Source organism: Salvelinus alpinus, chromosome 10 (genome assembly GCF_045679555.1).
Source record: "Salvelinus alpinus chromosome 10, SLU_Salpinus.1, whole genome shotgun sequence".
NCBI lineage: Eukaryota > Metazoa > Chordata > Actinopteri > Salmoniformes > Salmonidae > Salvelinus > Salvelinus alpinus.
Genome location: NC_092095.1, coordinates 31,739,471 through 31,756,100, shown reverse-complemented (window position 1 = coordinate 31,756,100; position 16,630 = coordinate 31,739,471). Strand labels below are relative to the sequence as shown.

The 16,630-nt window shown below is 44.8% G+C and overlaps 1 protein-coding gene across 3 annotated transcripts in view; it reads left to right on the top strand.

Moving 5' to 3' along the window:
* LOC139531901 (transcriptional activator GLI3-like) overlaps positions 1-16,630 on the top strand; it is a 133,760-nt gene that overhangs the window by 15,171 nt on the left and 101,959 nt on the right. For all 3 annotated transcript variants that reach the window (XM_071328845.1, XM_071328846.1, XM_071328844.1), the window contains exon 2: positions 10,916-11,089. In XM_071328845.1, coding sequence (XP_071184946.1) covers positions 10,957-11,089 — 133 coding nt within the window. In that variant the 5' untranslated portion in view covers positions 10,916-10,956. The remainder of the gene's footprint in view (positions 1-10,915; positions 11,090-16,630) is intronic.

Below are 16,630 nucleotides of genomic sequence, written 5' to 3'. Positions count from 1 at the left end.
AAAACTAACCTACATAAAGCCAACAAATAAAACATTGCAGCCTGCAGGTAGAAAATATCCTGATTAAAAATAAATATCCTATAAATCACATTGGCTACGCATGGCCTGTCTGCAATGAACTTGAAACATTGTATCAACTATTAACTTAGGTCAGGCCTGAAGCTGGTGCTAGCAAACTTGCAACATTCAATAACATTTTCTAGGCCCTCAGAGTTTCTCACACGTCAAGTGAGCTCAGGACAGACACAACTGTAGGCGATTTGCTTACGGGATAAAAAAGTAATCAGGTAGGCCTATTTTATGATGTTTCCACTGGATCAGAGCAAGGCATTTTTCCCTTTCACGCTGAGTGGTTAACGAAAGGGAGAGAGCTGGAAAGATTTTTCAAATACATTGAGGAACTATTGTCATTCTCTATGGATGTAAAAACAGACTTTGTTTACTTGCTGTCTGAGGTGAAGAAAACGATTACTTTGAGAAGCTCCACAGCTCATTAGTGGTGGTGCTTTAAGCCAATCAGAAATACTATCAGATCTCCAAATGGGCACATGTACAACACAACAACTTTAAACATCTGCTATCTGAGCAGCTAACCGATCGCTGCAGCTGTACATAGTCCATCGGTATATAGCCCACCCAATTTACCTACCTCATCCCCATACTGTTTTTATTTATTTACTTTTCTGCTCTTTTGCACACCAGTATCTCTACTTGCACATGATCATCTGATGATTTATCACCCCAGTGTTAATCTGCTAAATTGTAATTATTCGCTCCTATGGCCTATTTATTGCCTACCTCCTCATGCCTTTTGCACACATTGTATATAGATTCTCTTTTTTTTCTTTTTTTCCCCTACTATGTTATCGACTTGTTTATTGTTTACTCCATGTGTAACTCTGTGTTGTTGTCTGTTCACACTGCTATGCTTTATCTTGGCCAGGTCGCAGTTGCAAATGAGAACTTGTTCTCAACTAGCCTACCTGGTTAAATAAAGGTGAAATAAAAAATAAATAAAATAAAATGTATAAGCCTAGATTTTAGCGCAGGCCAGGTAGCCTATAGGCCTACTTCTTTCTATGTGTAATCAGGTGCACGTCGTTACTCAACGTTGGCACGAGCACTCCAAACAAAAGACAATGACTAAACTGACAAAACTAAATGGAATTAAATTAACCAAAACAAAATGTCCAATCCGATAATGAAAACGATAGAAGTCTGGAGTAATAATATATTGAACGCATGAAAATAAATTGCTGTAACCAAACAAACATTGTAGATTAGAAATGAAAGGAATTAACGGTAAATGTAATACTGGTGATATACGTCATGAGCAATTGATACACTAACAATCAAATGCAAACAATTCACACAATTAAGTTAGGAAACAATGAATGAGCACAAATTGGTATGAGAGAGAGTGCATTCAGGAGAGAGATGTGCATTGTGCATATTAGCCACACTCACAATTGCTGCTGGGAATTGCTTCCATTCAGCCACAAGAGCATTAGTGAGGTTGGGCACTGATGTTGGGTGATTAGGCCTGGCTCACAGTCGGCGTTCCAATTCATCCCAAAGGTGTTCGATGGAGTAGAGGTCAGGGCTCTGTGCAGGCCAGTCAAGTTCTTCTTCGGCAAACCATTAATGTATGGACCTCGCTTTGTGCACGGGGACATTGTCATGCTGAAACAGTAAAGAGCTGTTGCCACAAAGTTGGAAGCACAGAATCGTCTAGAATGTCTTTGTATGCTGTAGCATTAAGATTTCCCTTCACTGGAACTAAGGGGCCTAGCCCGAACCCCCTGCATCCGCCAAACCCAGATTTGTCCGCCGGACAGCCAGACGGTGAAGCGTGATTCATCACTCCAGAGAATGTGTTTCCACTGCTTCAGCACTCAGCTGTCCCGTTCTGTGAGCTTGTGTGCCCTACGACTTTGTGGCTGAGCCGTTGTTGCTCCTATACGTTTCCACTTCACAATAACAGCACTTGCAGTTGACCGGGGCAGCTCTAGCGGGGCAGACATTTGACTGACTTGTTGGGAAGGTGACATCCTATGACGGTACCACTTTGAAATTCACTGAGCTCTTCAGTAGGGCCATTCTACTGCCAATGTTTGTCTATGGAGATTGCATTGCTATGCGCTCGATTTTATACACCTGTCAGTAACGGGTGCGGTTGAAATAGCCAAATCTACTAATTTCAAGGGGTGTCCACGTGTATATATAGTGTATTTGCTACTGCTCGACAAAAAAAAGTATTGGTCGATCCAACAGTCTATTCGACCAAACAATCGACCCCACGACTAATTGGGGTCAGCCTTAGTTGACTGTATGTCAACTATGGAAGTACATTATCTTGGTAAGGATGTCTGCTTCATGCAATGACACAAGTCTAATGATATGAATGGAACCTCTATGGAGACATTGCATTAGGGATGACTATGCAAATATGAATGGAAGTTCTACTGTATGTGGACAAACTGTATTAGCTATCTAGAGGTCTTTATGAGTGTGAGTAGTTGTATGTGGACAAACTGTATTAGCTATCTAGAGGTCTTCATGAGTGTGAGTAGTTGTATGTGGAGACATGGAGAGGAAGGCCTCCTGTGGAGATGCAGGGATGGAGGTAGGGAGAGATGGAGGAGAGGAGGCAGTTCGATGGTCCCCAGGGCCATGCAAAAGGAGACCCCCTCTCAAAGCCTTACCTGCTCCCTCTACAGCCCCCCTACCATCCCTCTGCTTGATCCCACTCACTATGAGGTGTGTGTGTGTGTGTGTATTAGTGTATGTGTAGTTTTTTCATCAACAAAGGAATTCCTCTGCTTCTACCCTTCCACTCCCTAGGGTCCCCTCTCTTCCTGATGCTGTGCATACATACACTTGCAGATGAAAAGTCACACATGCCCATACAGTGTACATACACTCGCGCACAGAAAAGCTCACACACTCTCAAATACAGTAGAGAGCATCTCTCGCTCTCATTTTGACACATGCTGAGGTACCCATAGTGAAAAAAACACAGTGGTAAACATACTAAGCAAAGTACGGGAGAGATGTGTAGGTAGAGTAGGTTCAGGTTTTGTGGTGTCCTGCTTGCGAGCCTTCCCGAAGCGCGGTGTGAAGTGTGTCAATACGACCCTCACTCTTTGCTCCGCTTTGAATTCCATGCGGTCACTTAACCCCATTTTAGGGCCAAAGACTCAAAGTGGTGAATGTAGGCAGGAAACTTGTATTTACCATGTTGAACTGAATGGCTAGGAGCAAGTTGGAAAGAGAGGCTTATTTGTATAATAATCATTGTTGTGGGGATTCAAGTCAAGATGGACCAACATCTCAAGTAACCACATACTGGTTTAGGAATCACGGACAAATGACGGCTAGACTTCATGTATTATATTTCTTGGCTGCTGCCGTACTGTGCTTTACCTGGATATCAGTTTGCAATTGTTGGGTTCTGCTTGGAAACGAAATACCCGAACTAGCATCTTTTCCCTCTTTCATGCCAAGTAGCAGAAAGTGTATTGAACAGAGTCTCTGTGGCATCGTGGGGGGAAATGAATCGAGTCAGAGTAAAAGCGAGGAGAGAGAGAGAGAGAGAGCGACCCGATACCGCGTAACCGTTCCACCAAGGGAAAAGGGCTGACTGCTTTTTCCATTGTTTCAGTCTTGGGGACTTTTGGGGTCCCAGTTGCTCTTAGTACACCAGTGCGACTCAAACAAATACAGTGCACAATAAATAAATAAGCTAATAGGCGGAGGGCTGGGGGAGCGGGGAAACGCTAGAGGAACGCCGGAGGTTTCCATTGTGGCCCGGCTCTTTATTTGCCCCTTATCTGCAGGGTAGCAAGCGCAAAAGAGGCGTCGTGTAAGCATTAAGATTACATCGTGTGGGTTTGTTACCCAGGAATGTAAGATGCACTCAGCGCGTCGCTGTGTGAAACGACACACGGTCCCTCGCCAGTCCTCCAAAGCGTCTTAAGTAGAGAGGTCTGGGAGACGGAGGCACTCGACGAGCATAATCGCATTAGCTCCGCCGAAAGCCACCGATGGGCTGCGTTGTTGCACTGTTTGTCCTTGACAACAACATTTAAACCAAACCTCTCTCACACGTGCTTTGCAGCCGCACCTCCCCACTCCCAAATAACTGCATGGAGTTGATACTTCGGACAAAAAGCCCCAGTTTTGTTGAAATGATTCCTCTTGCGGTGTATCTGTTGGAGACGGGTAGATGTTTGCGGACTTCTTTGACGGGTAACAGACGAGAATCATAGCTATTTCACCCCTCCATTTCAGGTCCTGTTCATTAGTCACTTCATCTAGAACTCATTGCCCCACAAACAGTTCAGATGTCAAGGTGTGGCGTCGCCCACTCTGATAGAACAATATCTAAACGTGTGAACGACTTAAGAGTTTAAACAGCCCGACCATGTCACTGAACACAAAAGGGTGAGAAAGGGCTAGACTGAACAAGTTGAATGGCATGTGTGTGTGCGAGTGTGTGTGTGTGGTGAGGCGTAACTAATTGCTACTAAATGGCCTTACTTCAGGGGACGATCCCCCATCAGCTGTAGGCCAGACTAAGTGCCATCTGGGCACAATGTTAAGTCTCATCCCTTTTGAATGGGACCCACCACCCAAATCCTCCATCCAGCAGAGAATCCCTCTTCCCGTTCCCCTCCCATAGGGCCAAGGGCATCCCCATATCCCCATCAGTGCAGTGTTGCACACAGCATGGCGACCTAAGTATGTGCCATTCACTCAATGACACCATTGAGCTTGTAATTGTGAACGTCTCTCTAGTCTCTTCGATATGGGGATTGACCTGGGGATTGAACCGCCAACCTCCGACCATTTGGTCACACTTGAGGTTTGCTAACCGCTCCACCTCTCAGCTGTTTCTCTCGGGCTTGCCTCCCGAATGGCACACTATTCCTTATATAGTGCACTACTTTTGACCAGAGCCCTATGGACCCTGGTCGAAAGTAGTGTACTAAATAGGGAATAGGGTGCCATTTGGGATGCGAACTTGGTTTTTGTGTGCTCCTTTATAGGGCCCTATCCTTCAACCCCAACCCCCCATCCCTCTCCAAAGCGAGCACATGGGGGCCCAGGCCCCTTGCAGAGGGTTTCTGGTTATACCCACTACATCCTCACCCCACAGTGTTTTAGTTATTCCAGCTGTGCTTGAGCTCTTAATGTTGTTGGCATAGCTGCACAAAGTGCAAACACACACACACACACACACACACACACACACACACACACACACACACACACACACACACACACACACACACACACACACACACACACACACACACACACACACACACACACGCATCTCCTTTGTCTTGTTCACGATGAGGGAGAGGCCAGGATAGCAACCTCTCCCTCAACGTGATCAAGACAAAGGAGATGATTGTGGACTACAGGAAAAGGAGGGCAGAGCACGACCCCCATTCTCATCGACGGGGCTGTAGTGGAGCAGGTTGAGAGCTTCAAGTTCCTTGGTGTACACATCACCAACGAACTATCATGGTCCAAACACTCCAAGACAGTCGTGAAGAGGGCACGACAACGCCTATTCCCCCTCAGGAGACCGAAAAGATTTGGCATGGGTCCTCAGATCCTCAAAAAGTTCTACAGCTGCACCATCGAGAGCATCCTGGTTGGTTGCATCACCGCCTGGTATGGCAACTGCTCGGCCTCCGACCGCAAGGCGCTACAGAGTGTACTGCGTACCGCCCAGTACATCACAGGGGCCAAGCTTCCTGACATCCAGGGCCTCTATACCAGACCGTGTCAGAGGAAGGCCCTAAAAATTGCTAAAGACTCCAGCCACCCTAGTTATAGACTGTTCTCTCTGCTAGCGCACGGCAAGCGGTACCGGAGCGCCAAGTCTAGGTCCAAAAGGCTTCTTAACAGCTTCTACCCCCAAGCCATAAGACTCTTGAACAGCTAATCAGATGGCTACCCGAACTATTTGCATTTTTACGCTGCTGTCACTTTACCTCTAACTACATGTACATATTACCTCAATTACCTCTACTAACCTGTGCCCCCGCACATTGACTCTGTACCGGTACCCACTGAATATAGCCTCGCTAATGTCATTTCGTTGTTGCTCTTTAATTATTTGTTATTTTTCTTTTATCTTCTTTTTTCATTTTGTATTTATTTTTTACTTCAGTTTATTTTAGTAAATACTTTCTTCACACTTATTTTTCTTAAAACTGCATTGTTGGTTAAGGGCTTGTAAGTAAGCATTTCACTGTAAGGTCTACCTACACCTGTTGTATTCGGTTGTATGTGACAAATAACATTTGATTTGATTTGATGCACGTGCACCTCCTCACTCTTTCCAGATCGAACCTTTTCCTCCATTGATGGAATGATGCTTGTTACTTTTTTCCTCTCTCATATTCCTCTCGTTTTCCATTCTTTCTCTCTTTCTCCCCTCATCTTGAACCCTGTTCATCCCTCTCTCTATTTATCCTACGTTATTCCTCCGTCTCCCCCCTCCCCCCCCTCTCTGTGCTGTAGTGTGTTTGTGCACTGTCAATGAGCGTCAGATAAAAGGATCTCGGTGGTCGCTGATGTAATGATGATGAATGCTGCAGCACTGCCAGTCCCCCCCTCAGGGATCCCCCGGCACCGTGCTGCTCCCCCCACCCCCGATTTGGAAGTACACCCTCAGCATTTTTCTCACAAATATTATTTGAGTTTCTATAAGTTTCCATACTATGTAAATTCAGGAAAGCAATAGATTGTGACTAGTTTGATTCTTTCGATAATGGTCTCCTTAAGCAGTTACAAAAATTAAAGGATTTTTCAAAGGCAATGTTTGTGGCTTGTTGTTTAACCCTGTGTGGAGAGAAAACACCGGTTCGCTTTTTTGATCAAAGGCAAAAGTTTATTTCGGTGTTTGACTTTGATGTGCGCCATTTGCAGATGACTTTCAACTCAGAGCCTTTGTCACCACAGCGTATAATTTATGTTAAATTGATTTGCTTAATGTGCTTATAAAATAAGAATGTTTTTTTCCTAACCAACAGTCTGAATTGTGGTATTTTAAACCTGTTTAATCGCCTCCCTTTCTGTGCGAAAGGATTATGGTGACACACAAATAAAGATACACCCTTTCATTCTCCCTTCACTAATTGAGTGTGGGACAGTCATTTCAAGGAATAAGCATTAATATGAAATGTACATTTATTTTGGGTAACGACTGCAACCGATGCGTGGTTCATAATGCCTTCTTTTGTAAGGTGCTTACTGAGCATGCAAAGACCAAACCCTTCTGTTAAACAGACAGAGAATGAACATTATACAGCCTCTGTAAAATGTTGGTTATTTTTGTGATGTCTCATGCAAACGTGGTGGAGTATTTGATTTTCTACCCACTGGGCACACACTGGTTGAATCAACATTATTTCCACAGAATTTCAATGAAATTATGTTCAACCAATGTGGAATAGATGTTAAATTGACATTTGTGCCCAGTGGGTATTGACATGTAAGTAGATTAGCGTGTATTCTCTAACAGCTAAGGTTCAGGGTAGATGCCCTACAGTACATGACAACATACAGTATCATGACTTTCAAAAGTACTGTATAATATTATGTGCCTCCCTGAGAGAAATCCTCGGGATAGAAAATATCATTATCATTTCCTGGCCTAGATTGGAATCGTCAGAAACGGCGCATCCTCAAGGTACTTACAATGTGACATACTTATGACTTACTCAGTAACGATAATGGTTATAACTAGATTAGGTCATAACTAGGGCCCAGAGTTTTCCCCGGCCAGGTGACATAGGAAAAACTCTGGGCACCACTGATAACACATGTACTGTATGTGTCCAGAAAACACAACTCAGGTGTTCAAAATCAGATATCAGTTATATTGCTTGAGTGTGACGACACTGATAAAAGGTACCGAGAAGTAGAAAAAGAGAGAAAGAGACGGACAGAGAGGAACACCTGCAGGACGGGGTGATTGGATGTAGCAGTGGCGTCGAGGTCAGAGGGATTATGGGTGAAAAGGTCCTGCTTTTAATTGCTGCTCTGGAACCACGGACCGCTCCGACCGCCTCATGGAACACAAAAGGGCAGTCAGCCACGCTTGAGTGGCCAGGAGCTGTGAATATTTGCTCTACCAATGGAATGTTTATGCCCCTGCTTTCTCCTCACCCCTCACTCCTCCCCCAGTAGATTTCCCCCTTCTGAATCTGAACATCCCCTCCCTCCTGTCTTCCAACCTTTTCTTTCTCTCTTTTTCTCCTCCTCTCCTCTGACTCACCTGGGAGGAGGCAGAGAGGTTTGAGGGCTCAAACAAGGAAGGGCGCGCGTGCACACAAGCACACACCGGCAAAAGCACGGGCATGCCAAGGGTCAGTCTATAATGGGAGGAGTTTCTTTCCCTTCTCCCTTTTCTTCTTTTTTCTCTTCTTCGCTTTTGCAAGAAGTTCAATCGTCAGAACGGTGTAGCGTGTAATTTAAAGGGGGGCTGAAAAAACCTGACTCAGGGGCTCTATTGTCTGATCTCCCCTCTGCCTGAGATGGACTGTCAGTCGAGGAGCGCCTCACGTTTGAGTTTCTATGGTTGCGGGCCGCTGAAAGGGGTTGAGCGGCTTGCTGTCTCTCTCGACCCAGGACCTAAATCGATGGCGAGCTCAGGAACTCTCACACACACACACACACACACACACACACACACACACACACACACACACACACACACACACACACACACACACACACACACACACACACACACACACACACACACACACACACACACACTTGTTGTTCTCCCCCCCCCCCCAAAAAAGCTCTAAATCTAACCCAAAACTAAAACACTCATCCTATCAAACACATACCAGTGATTTGAGATGAGATCTGTTGTAGAAAGGGTGAAACGAGGTCTGGAGTGACATGGTACACATGTATTCATGTGGGAGTGATTAGAGGAAGAGCTCTTGTTTAATTCTGTTTTGATTGGTCGGGGAGTAATTGGGCTGTTTTTTTTTGGTGGTAACGCCACGATTGCTTACAGATGTTGTTGTCGGTTAGGAATGAACGACAGACGGAGTTTTTTCAGGAGGGTTGGGGGAAAAAATGAACAAAACGCATGTTTGTCTTTATTTGAAAGAAAAATGTTGCATAGACTAAATATTTCCAGCAATTACCCATGAATTATGGCATGTTTCAGGGTCTAAAAGAAGCAGAGGCATCATGCCCATAGGGGGCACAGGGGCTCTTGCCCCCGCAGATTTGTCATAAAAAATGAATTGAAAAAACTATCTGCAATACCAGCCACTTAAAGCTGGCTTTACCTAGTCCAGACAGGTTCCCAATCTCCCAACCTCATAACTAGCTACCAAGAAGCCATTTCAGGCTATCAATCAAATTTTACCCAGATTTTTGAAGAGATGCAGAGAAGCATATTTTGTTTCTTTAAAAAAAGAACCACCAGTTAGGAGGATAGAGACAGTTCAAGAGGAATGTTTAGATATGCAGAAAAATAGACTTAAATAGAATTAAACATAATGATTATGGCTCTAGATTGCAGGAAAAAGCTGTAAAATGCAAACTTATAGCCCCCCCTCCAGACCACCCCCGTCATTCTCACGTACTTTGTGCCCCCTCAGATTTCTGGGGTGCATGACGCCCCTGAAAAGAAGGGCTTGCAGTGGATTTAAACGATCCCATGTTTTAAGTGGTTTAGCACCATGTTGGGTTACTGTCTCCATGGCTAAGATTCAGGGAAGACTTGACCCAAGTCGAGGTTTTGAACTAAGACGATGTGCTACTATAGACTGTTGGCTGAACTCCTCTTTAAAATGGAGAGACAGAATTAACCAAAACAAAGTTTATTCTTCGAGAGAAGGAGAAATTGCCTGGCAGCATATTATTCCCAAAAGGACCCCCAGACAAGTCTTCATTTTTGGGGTTGTGAATGTTTCTCTGTAGTATCCCCTGAAGGTTAGTCACTTCTTTCTCTCTGAAAGAGGAGGAATTCTCAGTACGTACCTATCCACAACCTTCACTTCCATGTACTCTAAGATATAACCTAAAACTTATTGTACAGCAACTTCTTTAACTAATTTACTTTGAAATAAAACATATAGAACTTAATTCCCTTGGTTACTGGAAGTTTACTTTGTCACAGTTGGGTAAGACGAGAAGTTAGCTCTCTGTCCTGTTTGTAGGGTTGAAAAAGGACCAAAATTCCAGTTGAAGGATTCCCAGATTTTCCGCTTATTCCAGGATTTGTGTAAAACCTGGAAATTTGGGGAAGGTTATCAGAATACTATAAGGCCGTTGGGTGCGTTGAGAGGGCAGTGGGAAAATCAAACATAACAATTATGAGGGAAAATAAACACAGTGGAGCTGGTGGATTGACCCATAGCCTTCGCTGTGGCTGGGGATGAATTGGGATTGGCTGGGAGGACTTCCTGATGGTATAGAGGTCAGAGGTCAGCAAACATGAATGTCAGTACCATGTGATTGTTTTCTTTTCAAAGCTTTTAGATGTCATGCCTTTAATTCAACACAGTTAGTTTCTCAAGAGGTGGAGGCGTACTGTTGCAGCTCTATTGTTGAGCGAGAGTGTGACATCATCAACTTTTTGAGCAATTCCATTTTTTAAATCTTGTTTAACAATGGTTTGAAGCTTAAAACAAAGCAACAACAAAAACATTTTTTATTTTTTATTTTTTTAACTATGTTAGATACTTACTGTACTGGGCCATCCTCACTCAGAGAGACCAGTGTATCTGGAGAGAATGTTGGGAAAGTCTGTGATGCGACGGTGTGTACTAATGGTGTACTATAATAGGACGCTACATCATTGGTCTCCTCTTGGTTGGGGTACTTACCTGTCCTCTCTCTCTGTCACCCCCTTCCCCAGGTGTCCTGTCTCCATGACGTGCTGAGGAATGAACAGTCGTCATGGAAACCCAGTCCCAGGCCAGTTCTGCAGCTGAGAAGAAGAAGAGGGTGGAGACCATCGTGGCGACCAAGGGCTCGTCGGCGCGCACCGACATCAGCGAGAAGGCTGTGGCCTCTAGCACTACGTCAAACGGTAAGAGTCTAACTTACCTTAATCCCTCCTTCCTTACCCGCTCTGATCCTCTCTCTTGTTCTCTTCCTCGCTGGTTCCTTCTATCTCTCTCCTGTCTATTTGTCGTTTTGTCTCCGCTCCAAACAGGGAGTTACAATGAGTTGAATGTTTTGGTCATGAAGTTGAAATATGGGTGTTTCTTCATTTAGAATGATGTTTGTGGTGGAATGCAAGCCATGAGTGGATCATGCTCATACAAATGTTTTCTGAATGCCTATCAGTCATACTCATTTAACATTTACATTTAAGTCATTTAGCAGACGCTCTTATCCAGAGCGACTTACAAATTGGTGCATTCACCTTATGATATCCAGTGGAACAACCACTTTACAATAGTGCATCTAACTCTTTTAAGGGGGGGGGGGGGGTTAGAAGGATTACTTTATCCTATCCTAGGTATTCCTTAAAGAGGTGGGGTTTCAGGTGTCTCCGGAAGGTGGTGATTGACTCCGCTGACCTGGCGTCGTGAGGGAGTTTGTTCCACCATTGGGGTGCCAGAGCAGCGAACAGTTTTGACTGGGCTGAGCGGGAACTGTACTTCCTCAGAGGTAGGGAGGCGAGCAGGCCAGAGGTGGATGAACGCAGTGCCCTTGTTTGGGTGTAGGGCCTGATCAGAGCCTGAAGGTACGGAGGTGCCGTTCCCCTCACAGCTCCGTAGGCAAGCACCATGGTCTTGTAACGGATGCGAGCTTCAACTGGAAGCCAGTGGAGAGAGCGGAGGAGCGGGGTGACGTGAGAGAACTTGGGAAAGTTGAACACCAGACGGGCTGCGGCGTTCTGGATGAGTTGTAGGGGTTTAATGGCACAGGCAGGGAGCCCAGCCAACAGCGAGTTGCAGTAATCCAGACGGGAGATGACAAGTGCCTGGATTAGGACCTGCGCCGCTTCCTGCGTGAGGCAGGGTCGTACTCTGCGAATGTTGTAGAGCATGAACCTACAGGAACGGGTCACCGCCTTGATGTTAGTTGAGAACGACAGGGTGTTGTCCAGGATCACGCCAAGGTTCTTAGCACTCTGGGAGGAGGACACAATGGAGTTGTCAACCGTGATGGCGAGATCATGGAACGGGCAGTCCTTCCCCGGGAGGAAGAGCAGCTCCGTCTTGCCGAGGTTCAGCTTGAGGTGGTGATCCGTCATCCACACTGATATGTCTGCCAGACATGCAGAGATGCGATTCACCACCTGGTTATCAGAGGGGGGAAAGGAGAAGATTAATTGTGTGTCGTCTGCATAGCAATGATAGGAGAGACCATGTGAGGATATGACAGAGCCAAGTGACTTGGTGTATAGCGAGAATAGGAGAGGGCCTAGAACAGAGCCCTGGGGGACACCAGTGGTGAGAGCTTACTCATATATATACTCATGTGTAAAACAAGGCTCTTCTGTAAGAGGTTGAGTTCATATGCAACATACAGTGCCTTCAAAAAGTAATCAGACCCCTTGACTTTTTCCAAATTTTGTTAGGTTACAGCCTTATTCTAAAATTGATGAAATTGTTTTTTTCCTCATCAATATACACACAATACCCCATAATGACAAAGTAAAAACTGTTTTTTAGACATTTTCGCAATACTGAAATATTACATTTGCATAAGTATTCAGACCCTTTACTCAGTACTTTCTTGAAGCACCTTTGGCAGTGATTACAGCCCCGAGTCTTATTGGGTATGATGCTACAAGCTTGGCACACCTGTATTTGGGGAGTTTCTCCCATTCTTCTCTGCAGATCCTCTCTAGCTCTGTTAGGTTAGATGGGGAGCTTTGCTGCACAGCTATTTTCAGGTCTCTCCAGAGATGTTCGATCGGGTTCAAGTCCAGGCTCTGGCTGGGCCACTCAAGGACATTCAGAGACTTGGCCCCGAAGCCACTCCTGTGTTGTCTTGGCTGTCGCTGTCCTGTTGGAAGGTGAACCTTCACCCCAGTGTGAGGTCCTGAGCGCTCTGGAGCAGGTATTCATCAAGGATCTCTCTGTACTTTGCTCAGTTCATCTTTCCCTCAATCCTGACTAGTCTCCCAGTCCCTGCTGCTGAAAAACATCCCCACAACATGATGCTGCCACTACTGTACCCTGGTGCCAGGTTTCCTCCAGACGGGACATTTGTCATTCAGGCCAAAAAGTTCAATCTTGGTTTCATCATCTTGTTTCTCATGGTCTGAGAGTCTTTAGGTGCCTTTTGGCAAACTCCAAGTGCGCTGTCATATGCCTTTTACTGAGGAGTGGCTTCCGTCTGGCCACTCTACCATAAAGGCCTGATTGGTGGAGTGCTGCAGAGATGGTGGTCCTTCTGGAAGGTTCTCCCATCTCCACAGATCGACTGTAGAGCTCTGTCAGAGTGACCATCTGATTCTTGGTCACCTCCCTGACCAAGGCCCTTCTCCCCCGATTGCTCTGTTTGGCCCGGTGGCCAGCTCTAGGAAGATTCTTGGGGGTTCCATACTTCTTCCATTTAAGAATGATGGAGGCCACTGTGTTCTTGGGGACCTTCAATGCTGCAGAAATGGTATGGTACCCTTCCCCAGATCTGTGTCTCGACACAATCCTGTCTCAGAGCTCTACGGACAATTTCTTCGACCTCATGGCATGGTTTTTGCGCTGACATGCACTGTCAACTGTGGGACCTTATGTAGACAGGTGTGTGCCTTTCCAAATCATGTCCAATCAATTGAATTTACCACAAGTGGACTCCAATCAAGTTGTAAAAACATCTCAAGGATGATTAATGGAAACAGGATGTACCTGACCTCAATTTTGTGTCTTGTAGCAAAGGGTCTGAATACTAAGGTATTAAGGTATTTCTGTTTTTTATTTTTAATAAATTTGCTAAAATTTCTAACAACCAGTTTTTGCTTTGTCATTATGGGGTATTGTGCGTAGATTGCTAAGGATTTTTTATTTATTTAAGCAATTTTAGAATAAGGCTGTAACGTAACAAAATGTGGAAAAAGTCAATGGGTCTGAATAGTTTCCGAAGGCATTGTATGCAACATCTTGAAGACACACCAAAAGAGAGGTAGATTTTGACTGTGGACTCATTCACATTTTCATCGTTCACTCACGACACAGCTGCAGAAATGAAGAATATTAGATAACAAGATAACTTTTTCTCCAGGAGTGACTGGGACTGCCAGACACAAGTCATAACAAACCCAGAGAAGAAATGACCATGACTTAAGTTGCAGCTGTGCTCATTAGCCTGAGCTGTAAGATTGAAGTTTTTTTTGGTGAGTGGGGGGGTTGGGGGGGATCGAGGATTGGAAGGGTTCGGGGAGGTTCGGGGGTGGAGTAGATTTAGGGTTGTCCGTGGAGAAAGAGAGAGAGAGCACTCTGTCACCCTTGGTTTCCGTCTGAGTTGTAGGATGTGAAATGTTATCTTTCCAGGTCCGTGGCGGGAGACTTCAAACACCCCAGGAGAGGGTTAATGACTCCGAGGGTCTGCCTCTCTCTCTCTCTCTCTCTCTCTCTCTCTCTCTCTCTCTCTCTCTCTCTCTCTCTCTCTCTCTCTCTCTCTCTCTCTCTCTCTCTCTCTCTCTCTCTCTCTCTCTTTCTCTCTCTCTCTCTCTCTCTCTCACTCTCTCCATATGCCAGTTATAGCAGGAAGTTGAGCGGGGTGGGGTGGTGTGTAAGGGGGAATACATCCTGATGCATCTTGGGAACTCTCTCCCTCTCTTACTCATTCCCAGATGGCCAACACTATTTTATTAATTAAAGGGGGGAAAGAGGGGAAAAAAGTTTTATGGTGTGGAAAAAGCATGGATGTAATTTGGCTCTGGTGATTGCAGATTTTTCTTTGTAAAGCTTCGACAATTACTAAATGTTGTAAGGTTTGTCTTGGAAGCTCGCAATCATCCCAAACTGATGGAGTCACACACAATCGGGTCCATAGCTGGGCTTATATATATATATATATATATATATATATATATATATATAGAGAGAGAGAGAGACTCTTCTAGATCCATATCTCTGAGAATCGTAAGATAGCTTATACATTCTTTGTGCAGGTTATAATGACAGCACATTCCCCAAGTGGCCCCAGAACTTATAACCTCTTATCAGGTGTAACCTTACACCCCGTCAACTTTAACCCCTGTAGCCCCCCTGTCCCCGCTCCCCATACAAACAAAAGGTAATTGTGAGCAGCTGTGGAACCCCAGTGGCTAGCTCTTCTCAGGAAGGCCCAGGCAAATATTTCCCCTGTCATGCTGCAGAGGAGTAGTGGCCCCTGAACCCACGCAGAGGAAACCCTGTAGGACACCCCTCCGCCACTGCATGCTATTAGAACTGAAAAGGTGAAAAGTGAAAAGGGGCAGTTATTGGTGGACTTATGGGCTGTTTAGCTTTAGGCATCTCTGAAGTGTTTTCTTTTGCAATACAATTACAACATGATTGAGTGCTTTGGTTTTGTTTGTGATTAAAGCATATGGAAATAAGTTATTGGAAAACCTTGCCTGATAGGCTTTGAGTCAAAGCTGTTTTGGACTTAATTGATTCAAATGTTGGCAAGACCTGGAGGTTATAATTTGATTAGAAGACTCCAATTTTCATTTGAAATGACGTTACTATCCACTCTCCCGAATCTAATTCCAGAACACAAAGAACAAAGAGGAAAGATACAACTTTTTTTCTTTCTAAAGATTAGAAAGTTTTTTATTTTTATATTCAGTAGATAACACAAGTAAATTAGTTGTGGTTTGTAATTATGATAAAAATACAGTACTTATATTCAGTCAAAACCCTAGGGCTTAGTGTAGTTATACACTTACAGTATGTGACAGTGTGTGTACATATGTCCTGGGGAGTTTCCTAACTTAATAAAAATCTGAGCAGTGGAAATAAAAAATTGGCAAAACTTTTGTTTCTTCCTTTTTGTCCTTTCTCTGGCTTTCTTCCTTTCTTTCGCTCCTTTGTTATCTCTCACTTAAAAAAAAAAAAATCCTACTACCCTCTCTTTTCTGTCGACGTGCACTCCTCTCACTTCTGATCTCTCTTCCTCTTCTTCTCTGTAAGTTTTGTCTGAGTTGAGAGAGCTTGCTTGGTGCTGTAATGGAGTATCGGAGGGGGAGCTAGCTGTAGCTAGCGTTCCCACATGGTTGGCTAAATGGTGGCTTCATCCTGTGTGCCATTCATGTCCTCGCCCGCTCCCCTGGCCTGACAGCTCAAAAGGACCGACTGGGCCACAACAATGCTGTGATTGGTGTTATTTAGGAGGGCAGGGAGGAGGCATGGGGGAGACCCCCCCCCCACCCTCATCATTCTCCAGGCAGGTGGACCACAAAGTCTCCTGATTCTTTTGTTGCTTCCCTGGTCCCTCCAAAAAAAGATGTCCATGCTCTTTGGCTGAATAAATCCTGTCGTCATGGGATAATTTGATAATAAAAAAAAGTAAAACGAAGGGAGGGAAGAAGGGAGGGGAAGGCCTATTGATTGAAGAGAGAGAGAGGGGAAAAAAGTTTCTGGTTGGTTGGTCCGTTGGACTTTTTTTGCTATGGACGCTGCTGAAT